At 36.1% G+C, this 13,366-nt stretch overlaps 1 protein-coding gene across 6 annotated transcripts in view; it reads left to right on the top strand.

The window, feature by feature from the left end:
- The window catches only part of SORBS2 (sorbin and SH3 domain containing 2), a 208,847-nt gene that overhangs the window by 162,596 nt on the left and 32,885 nt on the right, over nucleotides 1-13,366 (top strand). For 4 of the 6 annotated variants that reach the window (XM_057370228.1, XM_057370224.1, XM_057370223.1 and 1 more), the window contains 4 exons: nucleotides 151-334; nucleotides 3,360-3,474; nucleotides 10,588-10,671; nucleotides 12,801-12,857. In XM_057370228.1, the coding sequence (XP_057226211.1) occupies nucleotides 151-334; nucleotides 3,360-3,474; nucleotides 10,588-10,671; nucleotides 12,801-12,857 (440 nt within the window). The remainder of the gene's footprint in view (nucleotides 1-150; nucleotides 335-3,359; nucleotides 3,475-10,587; nucleotides 10,672-12,800; nucleotides 12,858-13,366) is intronic. The other 2 variants (XM_057370226.1, XM_057370225.1) reach the window with 1 other exon arrangement.

Raw genomic sequence — 13,366 nt, 5'->3', positions numbered from 1 at the left:
ACAGCAATGTACTTTTAAATGTGCATTTACACATTTTTGTAACCTTGCAGTTTTATTGCGTTACTGTGGCTTCTCGTGGCATTCCATGTTGTGTTAATTTTTAAGACTTACTCTCAGGCTGTGACTATTTCTGGTTTTGTTTTGTATTAGGTAGCTACAGTCCATCCTTCTCTGCTCAGGCACACCCAGCTGCAAAGACACAGACGTACAGACCGCTGTCCAAAAGCGCTTCTGACAGCGGCTCCGATGCCTTTAAGGTCTCATCCCCTTTGCCACCCCACGTGCCACCTCCAGTACCCCCTCATCGCATGAGGCAAAGGTCTACCCCAGAAAAGTAAGTTTGTGCATTTTCAAAGAGTATTCTTGCTAAGTTCCAATTGCAGAATGTAACAGAGGATAAAACAACAGCTGTAGAATAATGTGACTTCAAGGGCTTTATTCAAGGGCCAGTCGGGTGAGGAGGGGTGATCTTCGCCAGGAATCGTGGGCATCACACATGGTGCTGTCATTTCTTAAGTGCTAAAGAAGTGCTTATTTGTATTCATGATACAGCCATGAGCATTAAGGATTTTTATTCTCATTAGCGGGATTGTCCTGTTTGTTGTGTTTCAGAACATTCCGTGCTCTAGGAGCTGTCTTCAATAGTTAGTCTCTGAGTAGGAAAGACCATTTATTGTATGCAGCGGCAAAGAGAAAGGATCAAAAAGATTATGTAATTCAAAATCCAAGGAAGAGCAAAACTGGATAACAGTGTAGCTAGCAGTCAACCAGCATTTCCCCACAGCTCAGAAGTGTTACATCCCCATTTTTTCCAATCTCCATCTTCGTAGATCAAGACAGTTTTTACAGATTAAAGGGGCATTTCAAGTATCTCATGGTTTTCCATCCAGATTTTCTGCACAAAATAGTTTAGAGTCCAGTCTGGAAAAAGTTAATAATGAATAACTCAGGAAAGAAGTGCTTATCCTTTTGATAAAACCATGCAGGAGGTCTGCACACAATTTCTGTTGGCTTCAGCATGTCTGTAGGTATTAGCTCCTGCAAAATCCTTTTTCTTCAGTGTTTATATGAATTTATATTACATATTAATATAATATTACATAATTATACATTTATATTTGTGTGGGTATGTATATATTATATATTAAAAGGGTAATATTTTTCCTTTCATCTGTGCTACAAGTCCACGTCTCTTGGTTACACTCAATCAACAAAAGAAAATTTGGCCATTTTTGTCAGCTTGGACATTGTAAATATATTTATATGTAGAAATTCATAATAAATAGTTTCAAGTAATGAGCAGTTTGAATAAAATATTATGAGGAAAGACCATCCTAAGTGTTTAAGAAATGACTGTGGCTTTTTGAAAGATTTGTAGGTAGTGGCAATCCAAAATGTAATTCAGTAGGTACACATACTGCAGAGGAAGATGAGATTTCTTCATGGTTAGTGATTTTGGCTTCCCTGCTGCCAAAGGCAGATTGTCAAGAGGAAATGCTAAAGGTTCGAGTTGAGCTGCCTTCCAGAGGCCGTGAGGCTTGAATTTTGTTAGCAGGTCATACAGAAGTGCAGATTTTTTTAGCAAGACACCAAAATGTGGAGCTGTTTAGCTTTGATCTCTGAAGTTGTGTGAGTCATCATCCTGTGCTAGGCCAAATGCCTTGGTCACACAAACCGAGGTCTGTTGCAGCCTCTTTTGCAAGCTTGAAAATAACTGCTCAGCCCTGAATTTGGCTATTTAGCATCCCCTTTTAATCTCCTGCAGAGACACGCAGTGGTAATCTATGTTCCCCAGGCCAGGGGATGCCAAACACGATAGTTGTGCTTTGCCCACTGCTGAAAGCTATAGCTCGTCAATCTTTTCCTGCCGTTGGGAGATTCTTCTTTTGATTGCCTATAAAGCCAGAGTATTTAAAATCTCCCATAAGAGGCTTAGGTCCACACATATTACAGTTTCATAGCTGAGAGGCAAGATAAGGTTTGCATTAGCAGTTGAGCTCCAATATAGTCCATACAGGATAAAAGACTGAACGCTGTAAATTAGTTGAACTGAGTGTGAATCAGAATTTCACTGGCATCCTTTTTTCTTCAGTGGCCTGCAGTATAACACAACTTGATCAGAACGTTTCCATTTTCCTGTTCATTCTCAAAAAACCCAACCTTTTCTGCTCTGAAAGTATTTTTTTCTCAGTGAAAATAAACAATAAAGCCATTTAGAGCTACTTCCCTTGAAATGTAGGACATTTTATAAATAGAGGTGTCTGTGTCCCAGAAATTGCACTTACATACTACAAACAAAAGCTACCCCATAGATTTTTTTAAAGCACATGACATGCGCATTATGGTGTCAGGTCACATCAAACCAAGTCACACCAGAGAGACCAACAGAACTGATGAAATTTAATCAGTGTGTGGTCCTTCTTATCATAAATACAGACAATAGCTGGTAGTATTTCCCCTTCTTTTCCTCCAGCGTTTGAGTTACCAGTGGGTCACTTTGCATTAGTGGGTCACTTTGCACAGTGTTAAATAAAAATTTGCGTGAGCTACAGTTTTGCAAGAGCAGTGGAGGAAAGTATTACAAGAACTGCCATGAAAAGGTGGATCTCACTGTAACGAGCTAATTATTCCCCCAAAATGCATAGGTGGCTAGTAATATGAGATGGCAAATGACTGAAAAATATAGTGGCATGGATTACTTTTTATTTTCTGCATAGCACTATTGAAAGCAAATTTATAATTGTAGAGAAAATTGATACATTTCTGTTCCAGATTCAACTGCCAAATTCTTCCTCTTGTTTATCTATTCAAGTTCTAGGGAAACAGTATACTGCTTACAAGGATATTTAGGAGCCATTCTACTGCAGATCAGGATAATGACCATCACACTGTCTTCTGAAATAATTCCTCATATTTTGTCTTAGAAGATTTTATAACTTTCAATATGGCTTTATTATCATACTATGTGATAAAAAAATATCTGCCACTTGACTATATTAGTGGAGTCCACAAAACACATGTGGTTATTTGCAATGGTTTGCAGTGCCTTGGTACTTTGACGTGGCATACCAGGGAAGTCTGGTTTAAGTAAGTAAACCAGACTAATTAAAACAAAAATATGTATGATTACAGGCCAGCCATCTCTAGTATTTTTCCTGCTGTACTGAGCATACCTTCTGTAAACAGGTTAAGATATCCCAGTAAAACACTGGGATGCCCCTCTATACATCCCACAGCTGAGATCTGGAAAAAGTAACCGTTCTGAGTGTCATTTGGCTTTGCAGGTTGCTGTTGTACAGAGCTTTAAAGCATGTGGTGATGACAGGAAATCAGCTCAGTTCCTTGTGTTTGTTGTTTAGGAATGACTGGGATCCTCCTGACAGAAAGGTAGATACTCGCAAGTTCCGTTCTGAACCAAGAAGTATTTTTGAGTATGAGCCAGGAAAGTCGTCGATCCTTGAACATGAAAGACCGGTAAGACCCATAAATGGAATGGGTAATACAGTAAGATGTTTGGTGAGAGGTTATCTTTTCATTATTTCCTGCTAATAATAACTTACAGGAATATTGAAGGTCCTTTTTCAAATACAATTTTCCAGCAATTTGTCTTTGCTCTTATCTGATGGTTGTGTTGAAAATGTGTCTTTGGCTTATTTGCTAAACTTACATCTTCCGGTGTTTCCAAGAAGTTACCACTGTGCCAACATCAGGGATGATGAGCAGAACAGGTGGAAAATGCTTTTCCTGATTGGTATGCATCTCCAGCACTTATTTTCAGTAGGATTAATAGCAGATATGATATCTGATCAATTCTTGCATAAAAATAAACTATTCACGGTTTCAGGATGTGCTGAACAGTACACCTAGGGAGATTCTGGTCAAATACTGGCCAAGGTTTGTCCAAAGAAGACTCATCTGAACACAGTCCTGAGCAAACTGATCTCATTAGACCTACTTTTAGCAGGAGTAGATGACCTCTGGGGGTCCTTTCCAGCCTCAAATACTCTGTGATTATTGAGTGTACATTAACATGCAATTAGAGGTCTTTATTCCTGCATTCTGAATAATGATTGCAATTGTGGAATAAAGCTATGCTTAATGCTTGCAAAATGACAATTAACAGAAATTTTCATTTGCTTGAAGACACATTCACCCAGCCCTTCTAATTTAGCTTTGTGTGGTCTTATTTTTAACACTTTCTTATTTTAGAAAGACTGTTAGGTAACAATGACAATATTTTCTTTTCTTGATCTTGTACCTTGAGGTTGAAATGTTTGAGGGAGTCCAGTTTTAAAGAAGAGGTTTATGTAATCAGTGCTGGATTATTATTTGCTTCTGTACTGAAGCATGCTTGTTCACACAATTTATTTTGCCAGTTTAAAGCAAATTAGAGAAATAAATGAATTTCAGAATATGCAGTATGTCAACAGTGTGAAACACCTGAACCAAGCATGTTTTCATTTGTTTTTGTGGTCTTTGCATGAATCTAATTTTTGTTAGCTAGAGAACACCAAGCTATTTTTCTGTGAAATTAAGTTCTTGCAGAACTGATGAATTTTTCAGAGAGGAGATTTACATTCTATAGGAACTGCTAGGGAATCAATATAATTAGTATCTGAGTGCAGATGAAGTTAACAAATAATTTTGTTTAAAAGCAATGTCATTTGTTCTGAGCACTTTTTGAGAGTCATGGCTGCATTTATAAACACTGAGGTAATTTTCCAGCCTTCCCAATGCCAAAGAGTAATAGCAGATTCAAGTTAAAAATAAGAAAATTGTGCTGATGTTTCAATGGTCTCACTTTTCTAATAAATTACATTTTCCACTAATGTGAACAAAATAATTAATATAAGAATGGCAGTGCTGATGAATATTATCCGAGCTACATTTTTCAATCCTAGCAAACCAATGAAATAACAAAAAAGTGAGGTTTGCTGACTGTTCCTGAATCCTTTTTTTCCACTTGCTTATGCATTTTAATTTTGCAAATCTAAATCAAGAGGTGGAATTTTGAGTTTTGTTTGGTCCTTAAAATATTTTCATGCAGAAAAGCTTTAGTCATGTTGTACCTATTATGCAGTACCCATCAAGGGCAAGATCATACTTTTTCATCTGAAGCTTAGACTAAAAGTTTAGGCTTAGCTGATGAACAAACAAGGAGGCATCTCTTAATATAAGGAATTTTAAAAGTTGAGAAAAGAATATTCAGGTACAGAATTGAGAGATTTTTTATTTATGCATGATTCAGGGCTGTAAAAAATTAGAAATTAATGTAGAACAAAAGAGATGAAAGTTATTCTGACACTAGTCTAACATACTTGAAAAAAATAGGTGAAGGGAGATAATCACAGTTTTATCAATCTGGAATTTCTGCTGTAGGTAAAGACAGTATTTAGCTTTATGTGCTTCAGATACTTCCTTTGGACCATATTACTAAATTACTTGGTTTCACTGAAGCATTTTCTCTTCTTGTAGTCATTGAATGGGATATAAAAAACAAACCTAACGTCTTAAAGGATGATCAGCAATGCAGGTCAGAAGCTTTTTTCATTGTGTGTAGGAAAAGCTGACATCTCAAAATAAGACATGGGTTCCAAATTCAGATGAAAACTCAAAATTTTCAAATGTGTGAGTAGTGCATGATTTAAATCGTCCATCTTGATAATTTTAAAAGATTTGACTTCTAATGTCTGAAAAATTGTTTTGATAATACTGAAGGGAAAGTATTAATAAAAATGTGGAATATAATAAATACAGTTCATTAATATTGTAAAAGATGGGCATTTATAGTATCTGAATTGGAAAATCATACTGTATTAGTTGTGTGAAAACCAAGTCAAAGGGAGTTTTTCTGACACTTCAAATCTCCAATTTTTTTTAATTACAAAATTTCCATGTCAGCAAGATTGTAGTTTTGGTAACAAAATAATCTGTTAAAAACAGAAAATATTTACAGCTACCTTGTATCATAATAAGCAGGACAAGTCAGGTTTGAAAGATCAGCATTCACTTTATTGATGTAGGTACTAGACTGGAATCAGTTGTGATTAATGTGGAGATTAGAAACATGGGAAGAATAAAATAAATTGAGATTTGGTGTAAAACTAACATTTAGTGGGAAACAATATCCAGCAAATCTTTGCTGATCAAAAGAAGATCCTCATTAGTCAAAACAATGTGAGAAATACAAAAACAAACTAAAATACTGACCTAGAAACAAATGTCAAATGGATGGATTGATTAGGGATAACTGATTGTCTTTGTTAGGACAAGAGGCTAGGATGAGTGTAATTTCAAACTGCTGTATCATGTAGTAGCCTCTTTCATGAAACAGGAAATTATTGTGTTTTCTTCCATAATTTGAATTTGTAAGAGTATAAAACATCAGCAAAAAGGAGAGGTTTGGGATTAATATTTTTGAGTTTACAGCTAACAGTATGTGATATTAAGGTATTAGTCCTGCAAGACATGGTGATAGAGCTCCTTTTTCTTCCCCGTTTCAAGAAGCCCATAAAACATTACTTTTTCTTCTAACAACAACACTGATAAGGTGGCACATAAGTTGTTTTGATGTATGTTTCCATCTCCAGTGTCTGCAATTCAACAAAATATTCTTTTTCTCCAATATCATCCAAGCCATGGACCTGTTCCCTAAAATGGATGTTTACTTTCCATTGATAAGTAAATTGCAATGTAACAACATAATCTTACTCATGTGTAAATGAATTAAATTTTATTATTTACTAGTTTCTGTCTTGTCTATGAGAAGCAACTTCTTCTCACATGTACATGTATCTATTTCTGTAGTAGAGCACGTGAAGAAAAACCTCAGTGTTACTGTAAGAAAAGACTTCATTGAATTGGTACAAACAATGCCTCTACTTTCATTTTAGTCTAAGCATAAAAGTATACATGTGCAAGTTAGATAAAGCTGTGACATTAGATTTTAGTTCTACGGTTTTTAATCCCTGTTCAACATAAAAATTTTCTTCTGAGTTTATATACAAGAAGAATACAGGATTAAACTAAATTTTAAAAAGTTACTGTTTTGTCAAATACCAGAGATAGACTGGACTTGCTCCATGATGTACATCTGTTGTTTTCTGGTTTGGTTTTAACTGTAGTGAAAAATGTAAAATTTTCTTTAGAATATGCACATTTGGTTGCTTTAGACATCTCAAGCTGGTTATCAGAATATTCTGCTTGGTATGCTTAGTATGTCATTAAAAAAAAAATTTCTTCTCCTAAAGAAATAGAGACTAAGTCCATCTGTTAGTAGGCTTGGAGCTACCACAGCTATTAAAAAGTAATCCAGAAGGAAAAAAAAAAAAAAAAAAAAAAAAAGGAAAAAGCGAAAGCAAATTCTTTAGAGATAATAAAATGCCAAAATCAAATTCACAGTGGCATCTCAGCCCATTGTTCCAGACAGGTTTCAGTTGGGTGTCTGAACTTGCAAATGCAAAATATTGATCCACATGTCAGACCCATTTAACTCATGGGTTTAAATGCACACTGTTGATTACCTGTGAATGTTTATTAGTGTGTCAAACCAAGAACAGGCAAAGCTACATGTAACACTACAGATGTAATTTTTTTCATTGTCCATGTTTTCCTGTGCTTGAGTATGCTGATGCAGGGGTGTGTTGACCATCTGATGCAAAAGGAGTGAAGTTCCTTAGTGGCCTTTAGTAGTATATTTTCAACAAGTAATCAAAATATTACTGAATTACTAGATTAATAGATTCTAGGGACATTACTTGATTGACAAGTCATAAAAAGGGATTTTCCTTTATTGCTTTTACTTTCTAGTCTAATGGTTTGGGACATACTTTGTGAGATGAACACAAATGCAGCTTTTACGTCAAAATGGTTCATTCCTTTTAAGTCTCTTAGAAGTGGAGATAATACAAAAAGGTCTGTCAGCAAAACTGCTTCCTCAAGCAAAATCAATTGCCTGCATATTGATCTGGGTAGAACAGGCAGTGCAGCCCTCTCCAGAAATGCCTGGCAGCAGAGAATTTGAAGATTTCAGTGCCCAGTTTCTTTTTGTTTGCTGCCCTCTGCGGTTGAAGCTGTAAATTAAAGTGGGACTTGTCTGACTGGAGTTAGCTTACATACTTATTACAGTCTCATTTTATTTGCAACTGCTACACGAGAAGGACTGAAAACTTAGAAACTCGATAAAATACACTATTTCTGGCTTTTTCTGTAGCAGCAGAAATAGGAGTGTTTTTAATCTTGCATCTAATTGCAAAAGTATTTGAAGTGGAAAAGGGAGGGAACTCCCATTCTCATTTTTATCTCCTTGTTTGGCTGGGGGGAGCCCAACTGATCTGTCAGAGGGTTCTGCATCCCTGCAAGGAGGGACATGGGGCTGTCACTGTGTGGCTGTGGGGCTGCTGCTCTTCAGGGCACCTTGAGGCTCACAAGGCTGGCACTCGCTGCCCAAGCAAGTAATGTCAGTAGGCCGGGATTTCTGGTGCCAAAAGCTTCACAATTCCAACACTACATAAATTTCAAGTGGTTGATTTATTTATTTTATTTAAATACACCCATTAGTTGATATTGGCATTTCTGTGATTTTTTTTTTTTTTTTGGAAGAATGTAAAGGTAAAAACATACAATAGTTCAACCTACAGTAACTTGGTTTGGAGAAAGGATGGAAAATAATTGTTTAGTGATATCTTCTCACATTATCCAGATATAAATTGTGGATTTTTTTTTAAGGTAAGCAAAAAACCTTTAAATACACCAAGCATTCTCTGTAATGAGAATCAACTCAATATACAGCAAAATATTCTGTGCTGTGAATTTCTCATTTTTTGCCCTCATGCCTTTATATCTCTATAGAAGAGAATCCTGTGTTTTTTCTGAAATTAGTCATAGTTTCTATTAAATTCACACATTTTTAGTAGTCATTAGTTAATAAAACTAATTTCAGTAGTGTTTTTCTACTAAAGACTTATGCGTCTATAGTTGAGTTCAATCACTTGTGATTTGTACTGCTGAGACACGGCTGTGGATGGTGGAAATGGAAGGACAAGACTCCAAAGAAGCTTCACTTCCTAGCCCTGCTGTGGAGCACAGCAAGTCTGCATCTGTGGCATTGACTTCCCTCTCCATTCACAGGAATACTCCTTCCCTGACTTGAAAGGACACTGTGAAGATAAAACAATTGGGGTCCAGATATTGCACGAACACCTCACAGATGTGTGAGCACCAAGGGAGTTCTGAAGGGTTGTTGACCTTCCAATAGAGCAGATTTGGCAGGCTGTCCCAGTAACATCAAAAGGAGCAAGAAAAGGGCTGTAAGATGTTTGATTACCTGAAATGGTCGGGAGCACAGTGTTATCTCTTGCAGAAAACAGGAATAGTTGCATTTAATTGCTCTGGTGTGTTGGTGGCAGTGTGGCTCCAAGAGGAAAAAGCATTATATACATGATCACCGGTATTATTCTTTATCCAGGACCCTCTCTTCTTTGATGATTGCTTTGTAGGGCACACCATAATTAGTGGCTAGGTTTTGACAATTACTGTTATGGAGAACCAGATTTTAAATTTAGAACTGTCTTTAACAAGAGGATTTCTCTGTTTCAGAGATCTTTAGCCAACTATAATTGTGCTGCATGAGAGCCTACATCAGATGCTACAAAGCAACTGAAGCTTTTTAGAAAGTAATTAATGCAGCCAAGTTTACAATTGATTAGATATCCCATTGAGAGCTGTACTGTTTTGCACCATCATGTTTTCATGCTCCTTGAATAAATCTGTCAATTATTCTTCTATTTTCTGAAGAATTTCCTTAATTCTATCTTCAATTGCTACTTTATCCCTTCACTGTGAGAATTTTTGGATGAAAACAATGTATTTCACTGTGGAAAAAAATGCTTGTCAACAACGCTTTGTGAGATAAAGCATTTCACAGTACTGCTGAAATGAATATTATGGAATGCATAATTTTTTTTTTTTGTTCCTTATATTTTGACCATAGGATTGAAAATACACCAGTTCTTTTTCATGTGCTGAAGTGGCTTTTTAACATGGTGATGTTTGCATGAGGCATATTCTTTATCTCTGCTCAGTGCTTGCTTCAAGACAGCAAGATTCAGAATTAACATGCTTTGTGAGAAGACAAAGAATGACTGAAAGCAATACAGATAAAACTGTGTCTTTATTGCTAGTCAAATGGGCAAATTCTGCCTATGCTGGAGAAGACAATAATTTAAACCATCTTTCTAACAAGGAATTTTTAGCATCATTAAATGTTCTTAACTAATGCAGCGATGTTTAAAGAAAAGGTCAAAGAGTCCTCTTAGCTTTAAAAGTGTAATTATAAAATGCGTAACATCTTCCAGTCCGTGGAAGAACATCAACAAAAAGAAAAGCCTTAAAGCTACCAATCAATGACTGCTCTTGAACAAGAATATTCTCTGTCTTAAATACCATCTTCATTCTTTGATTTTATTCCATTTCTTTCCCCGTATTTGTTTTATGTTTTTGTGTGTTTGTTGTTATAGTGACATAGCATTTCTAGCACTTTGCTCAGTGTATGCCTTTTCCTTCCCTTTTCCTTCACAACTGCTCCAGACTGATCGCATAAACCCAGATGACATAGATTTAGAAAACGAACCCTGGTATAAATTCTTTTCAGAGCTGGAATTTGGACGTCCGGTAAGTGAGGACAGAATAATGATGTTTACACATTAGGAAAAAATATTTTTAGAATGAGGAGTTTGAATTACCAAATTCAGCAAGTATATGTGAGTAAAATTAGTGTAAGTTTTTTTTTTTTTTTGAGGAAGGGCATTGAAGTACCATGAATATAAGTGTTTTTGTCAAGTAGACTCTTAACTTGCTAGAGTAGTTATAGAAATTGCTTTAATAAGGAGTATGTATTAGACATACTGTAGTGTGTAAGTATTTAATAACAAGACAAATTCCATCATAAGCAGGGATGTTTTCTAGTTTCCCTAATTTTTTTACATTTGGCTGGTTTATTTTTTAATAATCTTTTAGGACAGAAAAATATGTCAGATTGCATTAGGGGTTACTAAGTTAAAAATCATGCATTTTTTCTTAAAGGACTATAGCTAAATTTAAATGTATGAAGCCCTAAACAAATTTCCTACAGCAGGAAATACTGAGAATTTTTTTTGCCCTTTTTTCATCTCCTCTATGCATACATACAGAATACGTATTTTGTACCTGAACACAGAGTATGGGCTTGCTCTGTTTTCAAGCTGGACACATGTTTGAACCAAGAGTTCAGTTCTGCTCCAATTTTCACAAATAGCCATTACCCAAAAAAAGGCTCTGGCAAAGAGATGCTGCCTTAGACCTGCTGCAAGTGCTTATGTTTAAAATTACAAACCTGAAGAGTTTCATGTGGTTGAAACACCTAAAAATCAGAAATATGTCCATTTTTCACCTTTGATTTCTTAAGCATTTGCAGTTCTTCTGCGAGTTCCACAGGCTTAATTGTATCCAAGGACCAAAGGCTGTTTGTATATTTTTTTATGAGGGTAAAACAGTAAAATTGTCCTTGAAGCAAGACTGAGAACTAGGTTTCACTTCCTCCCTGCACAATGCTTTAACAACTGGGTTGGAGATGCACCTGCTGTCGCTTTGGCACACCCTCTCTCTAGCTCCACAGAGCTCAAATTCTTTCCTGTGCACTCTAACATCTTCAGAGAAAAGGACAGCATGTCTTCATCCCAGAAGAATGTCTAAGAGGATAGTCAGAATATCCAGACAGGTGGAAAACAAGTTAAAATCCCCTTTGAAAAAGGAGGGAAGTAAACTGAAGCTTTCTCTCAGAATTTTGAAGCATTCTCATAGCTCCCCCAGGATACCCTCCAAAATTTTTTGAGTTCAAAAACTGAAGTATCTGGCCACAGGCAGGAAATCCAAAATAGACCTGAGTTTGAGAGTATCAGTATTTAAAATATTCCCATTGTTTTCTTTCCCTGTTAGCTAACAATTCTCTGGAGGCCCCTCAGCATTTTAATTAGTGACGTGCCAGACTACATGAGGAGCCTGAGCACTTGACACAGGGCCTGGGAGGACACTCTGGAGTCAGGCACCTTAGTCCCTTTCTGTAGCTAGCCAAAAACCAAAATCAGAACTCCCCACTACTTCAGTGAGAGCAGAAGAGAAAACAAAACACATACGATCTTTTAAAACAGTAATGTTTTAATCATAGCATTTTAAAAAATTACCCATTGAATACCCTCTAAAAATAAAAAAAAAAAAAAAAAAAAAAAAAAAAAAAAAAAAAAGAGTTAAATATATCTGGGTTTAATTTCTTGTTCATTGGTCTATAATGTATCACATTTTCATGGATTTAATGGATTACTTTTTATCTCTATTATCCAGCCATTCAAGTTGTATTGTCATTCTTCCCTGTAGGTGGGCAGAAACAGTACAGATAAATTCTTCTCATGAACGATATCTCAACAATATTTTACTGATAATGATAACTTTTGAGATAAAATATATTGAGATTCCTCCAACAGAGCATAACTGTGATGCTTTACACTCTTCTCTCTCCCTATTAAAAACTGGTGGTGTTTATTCAACCATTTCAGTTGTAGATTTTACCACCTAAAGTTACTAACATTTTATTAGGATATTTTAAAAATAACACATTTATCCTTCCATTCTTCCCATGTGTGTCACTCTTTGTATCTGACGCTGTCAACACTTGATTTCTAACTGTGTCACCTTTTCCACATGTTTCATTCCTTGCTGCCATTGATTCCACTCCATTTCATCTCTACACTTCTGCTTTTATGATGCAGCCACCTAAAAAGCTTTTGGACTATGTTCAAGACAGTTCTTCTGGTGTTTCCAATGAGGTAAATGAATGGTTCTTTTTTAGACGATTCTCTTGGGAAGAAGGGTTGGAATGATCACCGTTTATGTCTGAAGTTTGTTAAAACTTAGTGGTTTCCTTCTGATAGCTGTGAGACATTTCTAATTCACAAGGATTGTATCTTTGTCTTCGTATTGTTCCAGATCACTAGTGCATTGGGATGTTGATCTTATTATCCTAGGAACTGTGAGTCCTTGTCCCCAGAACTTCTCAGAGATTTACACCCAGAATTACACAACAGTCCATATGTCTCTAACTCTTTGGCAAATTCCCACTTTTCAGAGCTGCCTTGCACAATTAATCCATCAGCACAATGGATTTCCTAATTAAAATACCTGACTGCAAATTCTTTGTGTCAGGTGAACCTTTGTGGCTAAACTGTTGTTTCTCCAGTTAAGCATTTATTACTAAGGTTTCTCATCAGGTTAAACAGCAATTAATCGTCCTGTTTTAATTTATAACTCAGGATTGACAGTTGCTGTCATTATTCCA

Source organism: Malurus melanocephalus, unplaced genomic scaffold (assembly GCF_030028575.1).
Source record: "Malurus melanocephalus ecotype Western Australia unplaced genomic scaffold, MMel_1.1 scaffold_121, whole genome shotgun sequence".
Classification (NCBI taxonomy): Eukaryota; Metazoa; Chordata; class Aves; order Passeriformes; family Maluridae; genus Malurus; species Malurus melanocephalus.
Note: the sequence above shows the minus strand (reverse complement) of the source record. Positions and strands in the feature narration are given on the sequence as shown.